Source organism: Rhinatrema bivittatum, chromosome 1 (assembly GCF_901001135.1).
Source record: "Rhinatrema bivittatum chromosome 1, aRhiBiv1.1, whole genome shotgun sequence".
Lineage (NCBI taxonomy): Eukaryota > Metazoa > Chordata > Amphibia > Gymnophiona > Rhinatrematidae > Rhinatrema > Rhinatrema bivittatum.
This window is the reverse complement of record NC_042615.1, coordinates 528,714,315-528,735,997: the sequence shown is the minus strand read 5'-3', so window position 1 is coordinate 528,735,997 and position 21,683 is coordinate 528,714,315. Positions and strand designations below refer to the sequence as shown.

At 41.8% G+C, this 21,683-nt stretch overlaps 1 protein-coding gene across 4 annotated transcripts in view; it reads left to right on the top strand.

Annotated features, from left to right (window-relative positions):
* GLIS3 (GLIS family zinc finger 3) overlaps positions 1 to 21,683 on the top strand; it is a 1,101,679-nt gene that overhangs the window by 991,951 nt on the left and 88,045 nt on the right. For all 4 annotated transcript variants that reach the window (XM_029613449.1, XM_029613441.1, XM_029613435.1 and 1 more), the window contains exon 8: positions 17,249 to 17,417. In XM_029613449.1, coding sequence (XP_029469309.1) covers positions 17,249 to 17,417 — 169 coding nt within the window. The remainder of the gene's footprint in view (positions 1 to 17,248; positions 17,418 to 21,683) is intronic.

Below are 21,683 nucleotides of genomic sequence, written 5' to 3'. Positions count from 1 at the left end.
CTATATTTTATTTCTTCCATAAACTTTTTTCTTTTTGTTTTGTTGATTTTAAACACTATTAGCATACAAATCCAGGCACATTGGTGCCACTGGAATGTCAACTTAAAACCCATGCTTGTCCACCTTTTATTCAGGAATACTTAGAACAAGGTTTCAGTCCGCCGACACGGACCGTGTTTTACCACATGAGCTGCGTCGGGAGGGACAAAGACCCGGAAAAGCTGTCGGCAAAACCCAAAGGAATGAATGAATGAATGAATGAATGAATAAATAAATAAATAAATAAATAAATAAGGAAGTATAACCAAGGATCCACAATACATAACAGGAAAAAAGGACACCATATAGCAGAACTTTCTACTTACACTTGCAAAGAATATTGTACAGAATGAAACAATATCAACTTAAAAAGACAACAGGAAATAGCAATTGCATCTGTAAAACATAGATATGTGGAACTTATATAACATAAATGAAACATATAAATGTGGAAATCGTGTGTCAAAAGGGGGGAGGGGAAGGGGAGAAAGGGAGGGCAAGGAGAAGAGGAAAAGGGGATAAACTAGATTAAACTAGACCAACATCTATTGTATGATCCAGTAAGTTTGTGCATGGTCCTAGTATTGAAAACAATCAAAATCAGACAGGCTAGTCTCCTAGAAAGTCTAGTTCCAACCAGTGTTTTACAAAACAAAAAAACAAAATTACAGAAAACACTGACCAAGTGATCTCATTATTGAGATGATGTGAAATGTGCAACATTTCAACCTCCATAATTATGTTTCTCTTGCCTTTCTCAATCTGCATGATTACTCTGATTAGATAGCAGTTCTCCTTTAAGGTCATTTAATAGGAATATCTTCTCATTTCAAAACAATATGAAAACATTAATGACATGCTATGCGTTTAACATCCAAGATGATGCAAAAAAAAAAAAAAAACCCATTAGAGTAACATCTAACCACCGGAATCGAGAATGAGGTAGAAACCTTCATATATATGCACAGCAAACTAATATGTTAATGCATTGTTACTTTGTTCAAAAAGTCACTGCAATGCACTTGGGTTCATTTATGTTACTGTGCAAAACAATTAATGACAAATTATTATGTCTTTTCACTCCAGGAGTGCTTCATTTTCAAGTTAAAGAGATGTCGGGTATTTTTGTTTTTGCTGAGCCAGCTCGGAGTGGGGGAAAGGAGCCAAGACCAATCATTAGCAAGCCTAGCTTGAACCTTCCAGTTTTGGCTTGCCTGGTTTTTTTTATCCTGAGATAGACAAGATACAAGGCTTTGGAGAGAGAGCTTTAGTATTGCCTTGGGGTGTTGATGCCTCTGCTTTGCCCCATATGTTGCCTCTGCCGGCCTCCTCCATGCCACCTCTGCTGTTTGCTGTGCCCCTCACTTGCCGCCTTAGGGCTATGGATGCCAGTGCTATTGCTGCCCTGCCCCTTTCTCGATGGCTGGGTGCATTTGTTTGTGCGGCTGTTGCTGCTGCTGCTGCAGCTGCTGTCTTTCTCCTCTTTCTGTGCCTAGGGTGGCGTTGCCATTGCCGCCGCTGCACTGCCCGATGGGCAGCCTATCACCAGCCTTCTCCACACTGCTTCTGCTGTTTGCTTGGCTGCTCATTCAGTGCCTATAGCGCTCTTTAGGGAGCCATCTTCAGTGTCTTCAAGTTCTCAAAACAATGTGATGGAAAACCACAATGTTACAGGCAAAAATGGCATGCTCACGTGTGCTTCCCTTATTGGGTTCAATGGAAACAGAATTAATGATAATGAAATGACATAATATAAACCCAAATGACATAATGACATAAAATGGCATTTTTTTCAGGTATATCCCTATCATTTAAAAGTAAGGCTACCTCTGGCTCATAGATTTTGAATTTATATGTTTAATTTCTTTAGCCATGTGGCAGCTGTTCCACTCTTGATGAAAATAACTACAAACTGGCACTATAAAATTCAGAATAGAAAAATAACCTGTCAGAACATTGCTGTCTCTCAGTCCCTATCTGCTGTACCCTATCAACACAAAAAACCAGAAGAGGCAGCAAAGCTATTCCAGACAGATGAACTTCAGGTGCAGAGATACGATTGCCTCAGTCAAAGCAAGAAACTTGGGTTTTAATTAAGACCACAAAGAGAATTTTTCCATCTCAAAGCATTAAAAATGTCTGATATGTTCATCTGCCATGCCTAATCAATTGTTCTAGCTGCCAGTCATTGGGAAAAGAGAGTTAAAAAGGCATCTGCCAGGCAAGAACACAGCTGTGACCTTCCAAGTAACACTAAGAGGGCTAAGTAATGAACCTCTACCAGTAGGCAGCTTTATTGAGGCACAGCAGGATCAGCATTATTGCACTACATACCACAGGATGGGTATAATTTTATTGTGTTACTTATGTGCCATTTTGTACCTTGTTCCATATAAATAAGCACATTGGGTAAAAGCATTGAGGGCTTCTCTGTCAGAACAGGCCACCAATAATTATTATACTTTTTCAGTGGATTAGCAGATGTGCTAATTCACTGAAAAAGATGCTAATTCACTGAAAAAGATGTGCTAATTCACTGAAAGCGCACGATTTCCGAACAGTCCTTCAATCTATTATTTTCGCAAAACTCGACTACTGCAACTCCCTCCTCCTTGGCCTCCCAGAAATACACATAAAACCCCTCCAAGTTCTACAAAACGCTGCCGCCAGGATCATCACTAACAGCAGAAAATCCTCCCATATCACACCCACGCTCAAAGACCCCCACTGGCTCCCCATCACACAAAGAATCCAATATAAAACCCTCACCCTCATACACAAAAAAATAAACAACAACGAAATGAACTGGCTAAACACCGCAATACACCCATACTCCACACAAAGAAACCTCAGGTCCTCCAACACTGGCGTTCTCTCTGTCCCCGATTGCAAAACTGCACACCTCAACGCAACCCGAAAACGAGCCATATCAATAGCGGGTCCCACCCTGTGGAATTCCCTCCCCCCCAGCTCAGAAATGAACCCTCATCGCAAGTCTTTAAAAAACATCTCAAAACGTGGCTGTTTACAAAAGCCTTTCCACCTGACACTTAACCCTCCCAAACACACCTCTCCCATCCAGAATGCACCCCTCCCCCCCCCACCCGCCCCGACCCGCTCTCCCACCCCCCCCCCCCCCCCCGACCCTACTCCCCTCCCACCTCCACCCTACCCACTGCCCACCTTCTAGCAACTCCGACTCCTGTATTTATATACTATTTATACTAGCATTTCTGAAACCTGTACCTATATACTATTTCGGTTAATCTATTTATAGCGCCTCCCTCTTTTCAAATGTCTAATCCCTCTTGCTACTTAAACCCCCTTGTTACTTAAAACTTATCCGAATGCTGACCATGTATTGTGAATATTGTTATCATGTTATAATGTAAAATAGTTATAATATTCCTTGTAAATAGTTATAATTTACCATGTTATAAAGTAAATAGGGCGGACCTCGCCCTATCTCTCAGTTTCCTGTAAACCGATGTGATATTTCGATCGAATGTCGGTATATAAAAGAAAATAAATAAATAAATAAATGTGCAGTCTTAATGGAAGCTTGGTTATTTGACCAGGAGACAAACAAGCTTTATGCACCTTTTTTTTTTTTTAAACCAAAAAGCATCATTCTTTCAAGTGTTCAGGAGCTAAAACAGACATATTGGGCCCTTTATGTAAAGCTGTGCTACTCTATGTTTTAATGGAGCTTTTAGAGAACCTTTAATGTGTATTAAATTCTGTCTTGTTCTTTGAATGTGAGAGCTGAGAAGCAAAACTGACATCCTGAGAGCACCAATGACACCGCTGTAATTGAAGTCAGGCATTATGCAGTTTTTAATTTTGGTCCCTCTGACAACCCATCAAAGCAAAACCAAATAATGTATTGAATATAAATAAAGCTGATTGACTTCCTAACAGCTTATCATAAATGTAGATTCCCCTAACCAATTTCTCAGTTATAGCTTCCTATTTCTCCTGTTTTACTTTGTAACTTGTATATAGGTGGTATCTCTGTTTATTTTTACCAGTTTTTGTAATTAAGAACATAAGAACATAAGAAATTGCCATGCTGGGTCAGACCAAGGATCCATCAAGCCCAGCATCCTGTTTCCAACAGAGGCCAAAACCAGGCCACAAGAACCTGGCAATTACCCAAACACTAAGAAGATCCCAAGCTACTGATGCAATTAATAGCAGTGGCTATTCCCTAAGTATAATTGATTAATAGCCATTAATGGACTTCTCCTTCAAGAACTTATCCAAACCTTTTTTGAACCCAGCTACACTAACTGCACTAATTTATCATTGCTTAAGGGATAAGCACAGCAGTCAAGATGGGACCTCAATGTGACCTAGGTGACCCTTCTCTCACTGATTAAAATCATTTTTTAACACACCCAGATGGGGTAAAAAGATAATGGGATATGAAACTCTGCATGTGCCTTCTGGAACAGATGCCATCAGATAACAGGTGTAGCAGAGTCAGCCAGCTCCAAGATATTTAACAGCCTGTCCTTCAACACCTGGATTTGGCCACAAGTTCAAAAACTGCTTTACTTCTAGTTCATGCTGTATGTGTATCAGAAGGCAGGAATGATTGAAACTCCTATCGTCTCTCAACCTTACCAACTATGTGACTATGTAACTGTAGCAGTCTCATAATAAAACCAAATATATATATAATATATATATATATACACTCATAAAATATAACTAATATAGTCATGCTTTAAGGTGGACAGTGGCCCTTTTTCAATACACAGATGCTTGCGCCAAAATTAAAAAAACCTAACTCCCATAGAAATATACATTCACAGGTAAAATTTTAAAGCCCAGCGTGTGCACCGGGAGATACTTGCGTGGCAAGGCCTTGCACATGCCAAGCGCATTTCCTAAACAGCCCAGCCACACGCATATCTCTTGGTACGAGCGGAAGTGCCGGAGTCTGTAAAAGGGGCAGGCCGGGGGCAGTTCCCGGTGCGCTCATGGACGTGACGGTTTTATAATATGTGTGCGTCGCCGCACGTGTTATAAAATACGATACTCATGCGCACACGCGGGCCCGATTTTGTATCGGTGTGCACATCTGCGGGCAGGTTGCAACTCGCAAAGGGGTGATTTTCTAAACAAAACGCGCGGCAACGCAATCGGGCCATTCCCGGTTCTCTCCCACATCTACCCCATAGTGAATATTCACATAAGTGATTTTATAAACCTTGCACATACAGGCACAAGTACCGATGCATGAATAAATTTGGTTATGTAGAGATAGGCTGGGCAAACTGGCGGACTAATTGGTAAAACTGGTCATTTCCGTCACGTGCGCATGTTATAAATTGGGCTGACTTATGCATTTAAAAGCCGACAAGTGCTAAAGAAAATTCGCAAATAACCTTTCCTTGTGTAAATAATTAAAATTAGGAGCAAGCAAATGGGAGAATAGGTATATCTTATATGCGTGCACGATTGCGCGGACAATATTCAATTCATGAATGTGTGTGCTCATATCCACATATGTGCTTGTATGGTTGCACACACATTTGGTTTAAACTTATCTGGCTAACTTAACCCATATATTCAGTGATGCGGCCACACCACTGAATATATCCGGCTACCTTAGCGTTAGCCAGATAAGTTTGTCTAGCTAACTTTAGGGCAGCCCTGTGGTGCCGATCAGACTTAGCCGGAACACAGTGAACACCCTCGCCCTGCCCACCACTTAGTCAGCTAACTAATTAGCTGGATAACTAGTTATCCAGCTAAGTGGTGACCAATCAGCGGGACTGGATAGTCAGTCGCCACTACTTAGCCAAATATTCCTAATTTATCCAGCTGAGTAGCGCTGAATATCACCCTCTAAGTGTTTTGGAAGATAGCATGTGTATATGATAATATTTCGGAAGGCCTGCTTATAATTAACAAGGTCTTACCCACCGAGAGAAAAATTTTCAAAGGGACTTCTGCAGGTAAAGTAGCATTTTGCTTGTGAAAATGTCCCTTTAGAAAATTGTGTTACTGATAAATGTGAAATTACATGCGTATACACTGTGGAATAAATTTTCAAAAGATTTCCACATGTAAAATTGAAAGCTAGGCGCGTAAGTAGTATATACACTTATAAATAGTATTTTGCAAGAGCCCAAAATATGTGCATACTATTAGTGTTGCTAGTAAATGTGAAAACAAAAAAAGGGCAGATTAAGAGCATTCCAGTGAGGTGTTCAAAAGTTTATTTATTTTAAAAAGTATTTACATATCGCGTTCTCACAAGATTGCAATGGTTTACAGAAGCCTTACATGCACAATTAAAACAAGGCTATACTTAAAAAAAAACATTATTCTAATCAAACAAAAATTGCAGACACTAACATTATCAAGAGGCATATCTCATATCTTTCATGTACTATAAATGACCTGATGTTTAATGGCTACTTGCTACAGTACTGATTCTAGCTCACCAGCACCTTCATGAATTATTTTGAATTCTTTCTGGAACATCCATGTTTTTAAGGTCTTTTTAAATGCTTTAGTGTCTGTCATAGTTCTCAGATTTTTTGGCATGTTATTCCATAGGATTGGGCTGGCCACTGAGAAAGGTTTGCTCCCTAATGTCACCTAGATAGGCTTGACTGAAGTGTGGCTGGAGTTGGGAAGTTTGCCCTGCATTACCCAACGGAAATAAGGCACACACACTGAGAGATACTGGTGAAAGAGTATATGTAAACTTTATTTGTACACAAAATAACTCGCAGCAAACCCTTCCCCAAAATTCTAAGCCATTTAATCAGTAATGTAATAGAAAGCAACTGATTATGAAGATGAGCACACAAAAGAGCAATATATATATATATATATAGATACAGAACCACTTGAAAATGGTGATCAGTGATCTTCTGCATGGTCATCAATGTCTGGGATCAACTCTGGAATGGTGTGCGAAGTCATGGTCGAAAGGATTGTTGCTTACTTGTCTGATGGGCATAGTGGTACTGGGACACAGAGGGTCATGGAGCGAGTTGGGGTTGTTGCTCAGATCTGTGCCAATGGTCACTTGGGCTCTCCTGTCCTGTATACCCCATTTTGTAGAACTAATACTTGGTTGACAGTCAACTCTAAGCCATTGTCCAGCTCTGGGCTATCTGCCAGATCTGGGCTGATGGCCAGGAACTCTTATATTATAGTAGCAGATGGACCTCATTAGCAACCACAGAACTTTGCCTATGTGCTTGCTCTTAATTCTGAAATGGTAGCAGAGTTGTCATTTCTGATTAGGTTAAAATATCTCCATGTGATCCCATTATTTCCATGTTGTGCTTCTCGCTCATTGAGAACATAATTTGGCCCTCATCTGTACATCAAAGTCTTTTCACATCCTCTGTCCCTTTCACTTTAATACATTGACAGATGGACAGAATCTCCAGCAGTCCTTTGTTTTGGGAGCACAAAGCTCGAGAAGGAGTATTTTGCTAGTGGTATATGAACATTCATTGCCAAACTTGTCCAAGCAAATACACCTGCCAATTAACTCCCAGAAGTGAAGTTTGCACTTGTCTTTCTGGGTGGGAAAGCTCTGTTCAGTGAAGGGGGGGTCAGGGTGAACTGCTGGAGGTCTGGGTGAACTGGGTGGAGATGTCAGCAAACTGGTAATTGCAAGTACCTGCACAAGTATTTTAATAAGCAGAGTATACACACTCTTTATAAAATACCTGTCCCTGTAATAACCTAGAGTTATTATGCACACATGTTCAAATTATTATGTGCATAAAATATATGCACATACTTTTATTAAATGGGTAGAGAAAGTATACATTTTCCTGCATTACAAATAAGGGTAGATTTTAGCTAGTTTCATGCGGTGATGCACCGCAGCTTTCCCCAGTTCCCTCCCAATCTGCTCCAATTAAGGAGAGGACTGGGAGGAAACTTCCCTATCCTCTACCCTAGCCTCCCTTCCTCTTCACCTCTCCTCCCCACCCCCTAAACTTAATCTGCCTTATCCTTTTTTGTTGTTTAAATTGCTGCTCCTCCAGAGCAGAAGCAACTTGCGCGCACTGGCCAACTGCTAGCGCGTGCTTCCCTGGCATAGCAGCTAATGGCCGCTGTACCGGTGCCTCCAGCCCCGCCCCTCCCTGCCCCCCAGACTGCCCCTCTCCAGCCCCTGTTAAGCACTACCATGCAAAGCCTGAGAGAGGACTCACAAAATGCCGTGGCTTTTCAAAAGGTTTGCGAGCTACTTGGCTACTCCATTCTTGAATGCTCAGTTATCAGACTGAGTGTGTTCCATGCGTGCCAGCATTGGGATAGCATCTTAAGAAAGGAGGCTCAGAGGAGATTAGAGGATAAGCTTAATAAATAATAACTTCAGGGAAGTTGACAACAGTGATGAGAGAAGGAAGGGTCTACATGTAGAACAGTGGTGTAAAGGGAGGTGCAACAGGTAGGGCATTCTACCAGGAAATAGTCACCAGAGTCAGTCTTCTAACCTACAAACTGCCCTAGACAGAAAGCACAGTGAACATGACCCTGGAGAAAGGAATGTAGCCAGAGTGCAAATGGCACCTGTCCCTAAGACCAATGCCCCCTGGGTTGTAGGTCTAGAGGTAACACGAAAATGGGTTTAAGTAGTTTCTATGTGATACATATTGATACAGAGGATACACAATAGAGAAAATGTTCCTTGTTTAGATATTCCTTTCCAAACCATCTATCATTATTACTTCTCCCAAGTCATCAGTGAACAGCGTCTTTTTTGGGAGAGCTCTGGGACAGTTGACTATGGAACTGGAAACATCTAGGTACTGACAAGTGCATTATGGCTATTACAAGATGCAGGTTTTCTGCCTGTCCAGAAACCCAGGGGAGATCAAGAGACTTAGGGTGCTTAGGCCTTCCTTGTGAGCACAAGTGCTCAAGACTTTCACAGTACAAGGCCCAGGTATACCCCAAAAAGGAAAAATACATATGATACTTCAATCTATACTCACAGTTTTCAGAGTTTCCTAAATACAATGCCTACCTTGTGAAAGTTCAATTTGGGAGGTTTCTTGTTTATAGCTTCTTTTATGAATGTTTTTATGTAATCTATACCGAATAGATATCTGGAGGTCGCGAAATATAAGATCTTAAATAAATAAAATAAAATACCCCTCCCACTGCAGTTTCTGATATGGTGCTTAGCTCCAATTACTCTGCAACAGTGAAGCTGACCTGGCTGTCAGCTCCCTCTACAACCAGCCCGACCTGCTTCCTTTTTACCAGCTGTCTCGGGTCCCACCACTTGTGGCAAAGTTCATTTATACTATGATTGTTTTTAAATACTATATATCCAGAGCTGCCCCTTCCTGTATGACCCCATTCTCCTGGACTGAGGGCCATACAAAAGATGCTGGTCATTCATAACTTGATGGACCAGAAAGTCCACCTCTTAGAGCAGGAAATTAGGCTTCTTTAACATTGCTCCACTTCTGTGTAACACGGTGCAAGTAGAAACATGCACTGAGAGCTTACCCTTTTTACTCACAAACATTTATTTATTTATTTATTTATTTATTTATTTCGGTGCTTTTATATACCGAGGTTTAGCAGTCAGCCTTCACCCCGGTTTACAGTAGAACAACTTGTTACATTGAACCAACATGCATAAATAGCACATATTTTCATGTATATGGAATATGTAGTTTATGCAAGCAATATAATATGTAGTACTGTATATACAATGAAAATAGAAAAGTTATACGTTTATTGTTATTCACATATCCACATGTGCCCTGTGCACGTACCTTCTCCTTATTGATGTGATAAACATGTACTATGTGTATTCATCAGCGCAGAAATGGCTTATATCAGGAACTCTCAATTCAGTCCTTGGAACACACCTGGGCATTCAGGGTTTCACAATATCCATACTGATAGGGCATGGCATAGATTATCATTACAGTGCAGGCACTGCATGCTAATCCTGCTCATGCATAATCATTATGGATATCCTGAAAACATGAATGCCTATGTAAGGGACCTTTGGTTTCCTCTTTCTAAAGGAATGTAGGTTAAGGTGGGAGGTTCAAAGAGAAAATAAATGAGAGAAGTTTAGGTTTTGCTCACCCGTATGGGAACATGCAGATGGTGTGTCCTAGCTGTTTATCAACCCACAGCACCTGCTATCCTCGTGGATTTTTAGTTAGATTTTCAAGCAGTCAGGAGCTTGCTGCTTCCTGCTGTGTAATTTTCCCCCTAATTTAAGGGAAAGGAGTAAGGAAGTTTTCTCTTTTTAGCGGTCAGCCACCAGATGATTCATCTTCCTACCTTTAAAGATTGTTTGGACTCTGTTAAGCCTATTTATGAGGATCCCCTGTGAGAGCCCATTCCTCTTGTCACTGTGGATTGGGGCTTCCTTGTATTCAAGGCTGAATGTGGGGTAAGGAAGATCTGCTTGTATATCCATAGAAAGCACTCACCTCCCCTTTAGAGCACCAGATTTGAGTTTAGCTAAGCCACAAGCAGGGGTTCTGTGTATTATGTTTCTAGTATTTTAGGTATCCCCTTAATAAAATCATAGCATAGGGAGATTAGGAGTACACATGACGTTGCCTGTTCAAATCCTTACCCTTGAAAACAGAGAAGAGGAGTGATAAAGATCTTCTGGCTAGGAGCTATATTAAAGTGAAACAGGCTGCTGTTTAAAGGTCTATAAAATTACTTCCATGTCCCATAGACCTCTGATATAACTAAAAAGATCAGCACTGTTTCAAAGACAACAGATATGCAATGCCTAACAGCCTTAGAAGAGGTCTCAGATACATTTCCTGAACCCAGCTTACCCCCTCCATGCTCACACTGCCTGTACCTCCCACTGTAAGAGGGGCACTTTCAACTCAGGGTGGGGCGATGTTACAAGGGTCTATAGACCCTTGCGCCCTAGGCAGACCAATGTTACACTGCCCCCTCCCACCCCAAAACCCACCCTGAGTTGAAAGTGCTTCGAGATTACTGATGGCAATTTTAGGGGTGCAAGGTTCACACAACTAAACCTACTACATATGCTGATGGTAAGGGTAGATAAGAGGAGTCTAACAAGTCTCAGATACACCATACATTTTTACCAAATAAAGCATAGTATGGAAAGTCATAGAAACACATACCCAAAAATCAGTAAAACATATAGAAAATTTATATAAATTTAAATAACTCTAAAACTTTGTAAATGCTATTTTTAATATTGAAAACAAAAATAGGATAAGAGTAGGGAAAACTAGGGTGCAAATTATTTACTCATGTATTGGCAGCAGCTTTGGCATAGCTCTCCATCCTTTGGTGGCAACTGACTCCAGCGCAGCATCCCCCATTTCTCTCTTTCCCTCCACATAACCAGCATTCTCCTGTTTCCTCCCTCCCACCCCTACCCCCAGCCAAATGTTTTTCTCTATCTTTCCCCTCCTGTGCAAGAGCATCCATCCTTATATCTCCCTCGCTTTCTCTCTCCTCCAATAGCCCCACCATCCAGCAGCAGTCACTTCCCTCTCTCTCATCCCTTCTTACCAAGGCAACTCTGGGTTTTGGCACAGGCTCCGCTCCACCTCCGTCCTTCAGCCGTGAGCTCCTGCACATTTCTGGCTCGCTCCCACCTCCTTCCCCAGAAAACCATTCTGCATCCTCGCTCCCTCTCCCACTCTCCCTGACACCGGTGCAGACACCTAGCTCTGTTTTATTTTATTTATGCTTTTTATATCCCGTCATTCCAACAGAAGATCCCAACGGTTCACATAAATTGCAGCCGATTACATTGTATAGTATTGTATTAACAGGTTCTTATTTAAAGTAATTGTATCTCTTTTAATACTATTGAATAATCAAAACATTCAAAGTTAACAGTCTAATATTGATATTTACTGTTTCAGTTTTGAATAGATTTGTCAATTATTATTTGCTGTGCTGAGAAGAAGTCATATTTCTAGAATAATAATGTTCATTAAAGACTTGGTTTTCACACACACACACACCCCTCCCGCGCACGCGAAAAACGGGGGGGGGGGGAGGGTTACACGTGTGCACGCATCTTCAAAAATGCCCGGCCACGTGCGTAACCCCCATTACGCGCCGAAGTGCCGGGCCAAGTTAAAGGGGCGGGAAGGGGGCAGGGAATGGGGAAGGGCGGGGCTGGAGGTGGCCGGTACAGTGGCCACTTACCGCTGTACCGGGGAAGGGCATCCAGGCGCGCGCAAGTTGCTACTGCTTCGTTGAAGCAGTAAACTACAAAATAAAAACATCCACAGGTAGGAGAAAGGGTTTAGAGGGTGGGGAGGAGAGGGGAAGGGGAAGAGAGGTTAGGGTAGGGTGAAGGGAACTGGGGAAGCCCGATGCGTTGCCGCGCAAATTTGCACAATTTTACCCCCTCCCCCCTTGCGCACGCCACGCACACATGCGCGCATGGACTATAAAATCCGGCGCACATGTGCTCGCAGCCTATCGATTTCATAACATGCGTGCGCCTGAAGAGCCAGGCTTTAAATTCTTGTTTGAATTTCTTTTTTTCCATTAACAGTCTTATTGATTCAGGTAATTCATTTCATAGTTCTATGCGGTGCTCAAGTCACTTTAAGCCACACAGTGATCATCACCCCATTCCTCTTGGCAATCATCATGAGAACAGCATGGGGGTATGTGTGGCTCAAAGTTCCTGGGAGCTGAGCAAAACCAATGCTTCCTTATATATAGCCCTTCCTCCAAACCCTGAAGAACATCCGAAGAGACGGGCAACCCCAACGATACCCTTTTAGGCATTGCACTTGGGTCAGGTGCTCTTCTCAGCCCTCGCTCATCTCGGCACTGCTTAAATCCTTTCTTTCTATTTGGATGCACATTGAAAGCACAGAATTTTGCCCATCCTGCTGAGTCTGTTCTTGCTGAGGTGCTGCTGAGTATTGCTTCAGCTTGTGCTATTTTACTTGATCCACCAAGATCGTAAACATAAATCCGCAATTCCCATTTTACCAATTCACTGTAAAATGCTTTGACAGATTACAGTGGATAATGATGGGTATAAATTGCCAGCACGGAGCTTCAAAATGTAGCAATTTTTATGTTCATGCTCAGATTTTTACATCAGTCACTAATCATTTTATATCTTCCAGTCTGCATAACAAATTATATATTTTTAAATGCATTACTTTTGCAATAGTTTTTTTTTATCTTTTATTTTAATTAACATTTTCAAAATGTACAAAAAGAGTATACATAAAAAAAATAAAGTCAATTGCCCACAGTAAATATTACAAAATAAAATTCAAGATTCTTCCACACTAAACAGATTCGACTAAGAGAGAAAATGAAGAAAAAACACTATGGTGCCAATTTCTGATAGCCTTCAATTGAGAGAAGATCCAAGGGGAAAAAAGCAAAATATGTTTCTGCATTGTCAAAGTCATAATAATGGCAATGTAAAATCACAGAGGTATCCCAAATGTAAAAAAAAGTAATTATGACTGAGAACATTCCACCCCCAAAACAGATCCACAAGAAAATAATGCATGACAAGGGAATACTAAACCCTGGCATTACTGAAAATGTATTATTCAGAAAAGATCTTAAATGAGTGGTGCCATAAAACATGTACGTCCCATCCTTATATTTGATAAAGTATTTTCACACAGAAATCAGAGGATGAAAAAAATGTACCAATAGGCAATGCTATTTAATGCAATTCTGAAAATGTTTGTACTGTGTAGCTTTAGAAATATCAGGAAAAATCCAGATTTTACAACCGAAAACCTCTTGATCTTAATAACATTAAAACATTTTAAAAGTCTAATCTTGATCAGATTCAAGTAGACAGAAAGCCACAATAGGTGAAGATGTAATATTGGCTTTCATAGTGTTCTGTAAATGACTCACATTCAGGTTGTCCATGGACAAATGCTCTGCATGTAAATCCTCTTCTTCCAAGATTTTCTGTGAAGTTAGAGGTAATGCTTACACTAGACGTTTCAGGACTTCTGTAAGATATTTTTGAAATATTTCCATCGGAAACATTGTATTAGACTTAGGAGAATTCAAGAGTCATAATATTAATATTTTCAGCTTTAGATTTCAGAACCATGTTTTCTTTAGTAACAGCTAGTTTTATGGCCTGTATTTCACAAACCTGAGACTCTAAGGCTTCTGATTTTGTAATGTATGGTCCTTTAAATTTGTATCGTGTGAGAATCCTTTACATTGAACTAAAGGACTGAGACCTCAGATTGCAGTAGGGCCTCTAAAGATAGTTAAGGGTAACAATCATGATCCTTATCAAGGTACTCTTCCACTCAGCCTACACTGCCCCCCCTGGAGAGAACTGTTTGGTCCCTGACACAGACAGCAGCCACTTTTCCTGCAGAAATCCCTGAAAACTTCAGGGATTCCACCCAATGCAAACTACAGGCTCCACAGCTCCTTCAAGGGTCTGCAATGATGTCTCAAAGAAGTTTAAAGTAGCATTTCCCAAACCTGTCCTGGGAATGCTACAGCCATTTGGGTTTTCAGAATGTCCACAATGAATATGCATGAAATCAATTTGCATATGCTGAATTTCCAATGCATTCCGATTTATCTCATGCATTTCACATTATAGATATCTAAAAAAACAGCTGGTTGTGGGGTTCCCCAGATAGATTTGGGAAGCCCTGGTTCAAAGAACTAGGACAGGAGCTCAGGTGGCTGGGTACAGCTTTGCTAGGCCCTTCTTGAAAAGTTTGACAATAAACTTTTAGCCACACTGTCAAAAAAAAAAAACCCCAAAAAGCAGTTCTTGATAAATGATTTCCATTGTCAGCATAGAGGTATTGTATGTTTTACAGGTGTTATATTCAAGTACATGTGAATAACTTGAAGTCAAATTCAAAGATTATATTTTTATTTATTTAAAAGGTGGATTTTAAAAGCCTGGTGTGTGCCAACAAGTTGGGCCGGCTTGCACTGAGCGGATTTTAAAAGCCGTCCATGTACGCGCATATCTCCTGCTACATGCGCAAATGAAAAGTTCTGAAAAAGGGGCAGGACATGGGCATGGTCTGGATGGGGCATGGGTGTTCCTGGATTTCACCTTGAAATTTGCACATAAACACTTAACACTCAAAGGCGCACGCCAGAGTCCCCAGCCACATAACTTTACTTCTGCTGTGGATGGTGTGTAAGTCGTAAAACAAAAAAAAAGCTAAATACATCAGCGGAGATTTAAGGGTTGGGGCTAACAAGGGAGAAGGGAAGCTATTAAATTATGAGGGTTTGGAAGTCCTAGAATAGGCACTAATCAATCCCCTAATGCAATAAGAAGATTAGCACATATTCAATACGCGTCCAACATGGAGTGAATCTAATAGCGCTCATCACATGCAAATGCATGTGAATGTGGCTATTAGGCATTCATTCCCGATGAAAAAAAAAAATGTGCGTCTCGGACGCACATTTAATTGTCATCTATTAATGCCTGCCTGGAGCAGGCGTTAATAGATGAGCGCATCAAAAACAAGTACAGAGAAGCAGAAAAAACAGTTTTTCTGTACTGCCTTCTACTTAATATCGTTGTGATATTAAGTAGGATGAAAAATTAAAGAAACAAAAAAAGTAAAAAAAAAAAAAAATAGACAGTCGGGTTCAGGAAACGGCACTCGACTGACAAGCGTTTGCTTCCTGAACCCTCGGCGTCGGTTTTCCTTGTCGGCGGATGGCCGAATCATGAAAACCGATTGGGCTCTTGTTAGCAAGGAGGCGCTAGGGTCACACAAATGACCCTAGTGCCTCCTTGCTAACGCAACCCTCTAATTTAAATATTGCATAGCGTCCCCCTTGGGGGCACCTGGGGTGCGTTAAGAGAGCGGGCGCTGATTGTTCAGCGCCTGCTTTCTACACAAATTTATTGCATCGGCTCCTATCATAGCAATTTTCAAAAGTCATTTACTTGAGTAAATCCTATGGACAATTCAGTGGCATATAGGGGTAGATTTTAAAAGAAGCACACACGGCCTACATGTGCACCGCGCTACCTGGCACGCACACATGTGCGCCCGATTTTATAACATGCGCGTGCATGTTATAAAATCTAGAGATGTGAATCGGGTGCCGGAATAGGTTCTGGTTTCGGGATCGTGGACCCGCGGGCCATCCATTGCTCCTACCATGTAATAGGGGCCGGCCAATGGCATCGATAGCCCCTGTCACATGGTAAGGGCAAAGGGCCATCGGCGCCATTTTGTTTACTGGCAGCCGACGGCCCAAGAGCGGGAGATTGCTCCCGGGACCCCCACTGGACCACCAGGTACTTTAGGAAAGTTTTGGGGGGGTGGGGGATTGTAAATAGTTAGATCTAAAGGGTTGGCTGGGTTTGGGTTTCTTTTTCCTGTGTGCCCTTTCGTTTTTCCTATCATTTTTGCGGACCCCTGATACTTGATGGATTAGAAAATATCGTACGATATTTTCATCCTTCAAAAAAATGATGCACATCCTTAATAAAACCGGGCATCCTTTGCGCGCTGGGTAGTTCACGCACATGTACGCCCGCCCGTACCTTTGAAAATCTATCCCAAAGCCTTGTGAATCAGAGATACAATTTTTTAAAATGTCATCCATATAGATATTGGTAGTTAATCAGTACAGCCTTAATTAAGGCAGGTGTACCAATCAAATTCCGTGCAATTGTATTTTGGGCTGCCTACAGAGCTTTTATCCAAGATACAGGAAGTCCAAAATAAAGCGCATTACAATAATCTAAACTAGTCAATACTAGTGCCTGGAGAATTTTATGAACTTAAGACAGATTTTAGCTTGGTTCACGTCTGATGGAAATTTAAGATTATTTTCCCAGATTCACTGGGAATTGGAAACTTTTTCCAGCAGATCTGAGGAAAATTCCTAAGTCTATCGACTTACGGTAAATCTGAAGCGGATTTGCTGATTCAAAAACAAATCCTGCTCTGGATTTCCTCAAAGTCACTTTTGATTCCTTGCATATCTGACACGGATTATCTCAGAGAAAAAAAAATTCTTTGAACCCATTTGAGATATTTTTGTTGAAAAATCTCCAGGTTCCTTTAATTTTTTCTGAAACCTCTTTTAAAGAATTATAGATATCTTTGGCTATATTTGTATTCATTGTTTACTTTTTAGCGTGTGGTAAACGATCAGCAAAACCCTGCCAAGTGTGTCCTCAAACTGACTGTTCTCATTTTGGTTTCAGGTCCCATGTTTTCCAGTACTCACTCAAGTCGAAGTGGAACAGCTGCTGGGACCATACCTCCCCAACACCCTCCCAGTCACCCATCTCCAGGCCACAATGTACAGGGCAGCCCCCACAACCCTCCTACCCAGTTACCTCCTCTCACAGCCGTGGACGCTGGTTCTGACAGGTGAGGAACTCTCCATTTTAATGTAGGCCATTATAGATCCTCTTAAACCAAGTAGCCACATGTCAGTGTCCTTGTAGACATGAGGCCTTCTCTTTATTTATGTTAAGGTTTGTTCTGTGATTTGCAGGTCATAGCTTTTCAGTCTAATGATTTAAAGTTACTTTTTGCACTTTTGATAATTATGGCACAGAAATGCACAAGGAATTAGGACCGGAGCTGGCATCCGTGGATAGTGCCTTCCCTACTATCTGATAATTTAAGCTTATGAAAGAATCACCTGCTGCTCTGTACTCCACTGTAATTGCACCTGTCATCAAGGGGCTACATTAAATCTATGAACATGTCCATTTGACAGTTATTTAGTTCCATCACTGTTCTTAGGGGATAATTTTCAAACACATTTTCATGCATAAAACAGTGTTTTCCGTGCAGAAAAGGGGTTTTATAAAATTATCCGCTTGATATGCAGGTAAACTTACGCATGTTTGTCATGCACGTGCATAGGTTCACCCAGACTTTGCAGAAGCATTCCCTAGGGCAGGGTTGGCGTGGAGTTTGTACTTCTGCACATATTTCAATTAAAAAGTGTGGGGTGACTTTACAAAACATTTGCATATGTAAAATGAACATATATGCATGTAAGTAGTTTGTATTTGCATGCATGCTATTATACAAACATCAAAAGTACATACGTAGTTTTTATCTTGTGGCAGTCTAGGGGTGTTCCAGAGCAGGGCCAGAAGGTACGTGTGCAAGTTGCTATTTTATAAGAGACTTACGCATGTATATTTGGCAACTTATTCATGTAATTTTATACCCGCTAATTACCTTGACCAATTGATGTCAGACTCATCTGTTATTTGCTGTTGGTTCTATGGGAGGTCTGGGTGGGCCACGTTCAGAGTGAAAAACTAGGAAGGTCTTGATAACCTGGAGAAGAGTGGCCTGGTGGAAGTTTCAGCAAACTTGTGATTTCAATTACGTGTGCAAGTTTTAAAATATCACGACTTCCACGCTTAAACAGAGTTTTACGTGAGCAAATCACACTTGTTTCCTTGCATAAAATACACATGTGTTGCGACTGTCGCTGCTCAACGTCCTCACTCTGCCCTCTTTACCTCTGTGGCGACTCCCTCTGGGTCTGATGGACGGCTGGCTGCCGTGGCGTCTCCATGCCTTCTCCCTCCGGCGTCCCCAGACCGGCTTGACGTTGCAGATCCGCCATGTTGCCTGAAGACCTAGGGCGCGCGTGCTCTGATTGAAGTACCAGCAAGAGCGCAAACCTCAGGGGCGTCTCCCTGAGATGACGTCATCCGCTTCCAATATTTAAAGATCTCTATTTCACTATCTAACTGAGTTAGCAAGGGGGATTGCTTCGGCTACACCTCCCAAGCTACTCTGCCTCCTCGGACTTACCAGATGTACCCGCTCCTCGGGGGCCTCGCTCTTTTTCTTTACTTTCAGATTACAGATAGGAACCGGTACTCGCTCCTCGAGGGCCCATGTTTCTGGACACTCTGAAGATTCTCTACTGCTTGGAAGTTATCACTGCTACAAACAATTGTGAGTTACCATCGCTCTCTCAGAGCTTTCCCTGGAACCAGGTACCCGCTCCTCAAGGGCCTAAACCTTTCCAGCTCCTGAGTTCCCTTGAGACCTTATGTGAGTTTTGTCATCTAGTTCTGTTTATGAACTCTGCCTACTCTGCCTACTCACTTTCTACAGTTTCTCAACAGCTCAGCCATCCTGGATCGCTGTTCCAGTACCTGAGGGACTACAGCCCTGCCGGGCATATCAGCTCACTACTGCCACCTCTGGTGGTTTCAAAAACCTGTTTAATAAAAGAACTAATGTGTGTCTGTCTCCATACTCAAGCCGAGCCGGTGGTCCCTCTCGGGATATCCTCCCGGGGGCGTGGTCATCTGCCACCAGTCCAGGAATCCACCCACAACTATATCAGATTCATTACAGATTGCTACTCCTTACCAAGACGATATCTGAGACACTACAAGATTGCTGACTCCTCCTCCTTTAGGAGCCATTAATAACAGATTGCTACTAGTTCACAGTCTAACTAACAGCAGATTTACATCTGATTGCTAACTCCCTAGCAGACTGCTAACTCCGAATACAACAAAATGCATATGTTTGTAAAACAGGTAGGAAAAGTTGCCACTTTCCATGCATTGCAGATATTCACGTATAACCCCCTCTTGGTTCTTTCTCTGCAGTAGTTAGCACCTGGGAAGTTGGGGTCCAACTGGTGGAGAGGAAGACAAGACAAGCCTCTGGGGCCCTAGGCTCTTGGGGATGGGCACCTAGTAGAGTCTCTTCCTCCACTCAGCCACTCTTCTCACAGTGGTACTTCTCAGCAGTTTCAGCAGGCTGGTTCTCAGGTTCAAGAAAGCAGACAAAGACTTGGAGTGGTGTTAAAAAAAAAAGTTTATAGTAACTTAAAAAATAGAATCTAGGCAAGAATGAAAAAAATCATCATAAGGAAAAGCAAAATGATAACTCCAAGTTCTAAGGTCTCTCTATGCATGTTCAGCCTCTGAATAGAGGTCCAAAGTCCAAAATCCCCATAATAGGAAACAAAAACTCTCTTCTCTACAAAATAGGCAGGGAGATGGTGGTGGTGGAAAAATATCTCCCTCCGGAAACAAAAACTCAACATTTCTTACTCCAAGGGCAACATACACTCCATTTTGTGTGTGGCGGGCGATGCACTACCCTAGATCCTGATGCCTGTACTTTAACTGGGCACAGAACACATGACCAACACATGACCAAAATCCAGTCCCCTCAGACAGGGGGTTTTGGCCTTCTGACCTGGGAGCTAGTCAGAAAAATAGCCAGTTCTCTTAAAAGGTCAAAAAACTCCAACCAAAGTAAACTTCCAACCATAACCAAAAGGTGCAACCAACCTCACTTTGAGCATTTTCAACCCTAGTTTATAAAAGGGAGCACTGACCAATCCCAAAACAGGGTGAATGGCCAACACCTGGGGAGGATCTAAGAATACAAAATATCCAAACTGAGGGAAAAATATCTAGTAAGGGTACGAAGCCACCGTTACACACATATGCACATATTTTATAACCTGATGTGCACAGGTTATAAAATACTGTAGTAGATCTCTGCATGGCCCTATATGCAAATATATGGGGCTGCACATTGCTGTTTGAATGCTATCCTCTATAGCATGTAAGTTTGCATAGCAAATATACCATCTCCAGATAGCAGATGGATCTTATACAGGTACTTCAGATGGGATCATTTTCAAAATGAACATACACGCATATGTTCCCTTTGAAAACTGGTGTAATTTACCCTCTTAGTTGAGAATGCTGGTGATATAGGATGCTCTATACTGCCCTTTGGGAGGATAATTTAAAAATAAAGTTATGTATATTTGTTTAAAGTCTGTGCATACCTTTTATACAGACTTTACCCTGAATTTTCAAAACATAGATGTGCGCATAAGTTCACATTGAAAATTTCTGGGCAAAAGGCCCAGTATGCTTACAGAATAACTCACACAAAGTTGCACCTGCTTTTCAGAGGGCATAACTTGTGCAGATTAATTTACATGTGTGAAGAGGTTCCAAAATTGTCCCTTATTAGCAGGCCTCAGAGTCTTGGCAGACCTGCAAGTGTAGCCCGAAGGAAGAGGAAAAATAGTGAGCGTTGTCATGAGATTAACAAAACCACAGGGGAACCAGGGATGGTTCTATCATGAGGCAAGGTGAGGCGGCTGCCTCAGATGGCAAAATTTTGAATTGGAAAAAAGTTTTACTCAAAACTCCATCTGTGACTGCCTCATCCTACCTTCCTGCCCAGCAGTGGTTCAGCTCTGCTGACTTGTCCACAGGGTCCCCACCTCACCTGCAGGCAGGGGCGGATTGTGGGAAAATAGTGGCCCAGGGAATTTTTCTCCAAACTGGCCCATACACATGTATGCCAGCTTGCGCCAATGGACACATATATGCGCGCATGGTATAAAAAAAGGCTGTACACACGTACGTGTGCACAATTTTATATAGATGCACGCATGTGTACACAAATGGCGCCTCTACCGCTTAAATAGGGGATTTTTAGAAGATATGCGCGCTGAAGCAATTACCAGTTTCCCCAGTTCATTACCAGTTCACCCAGGTAAAGGATAATAGGGATGTGAATCGTTTTTTGACAATTTAAAAAAATCGTCAGATATTTTTTAAATCGTCAAAAATCGTTAGTCGCGATACAATAGAAATTCCCCCGATT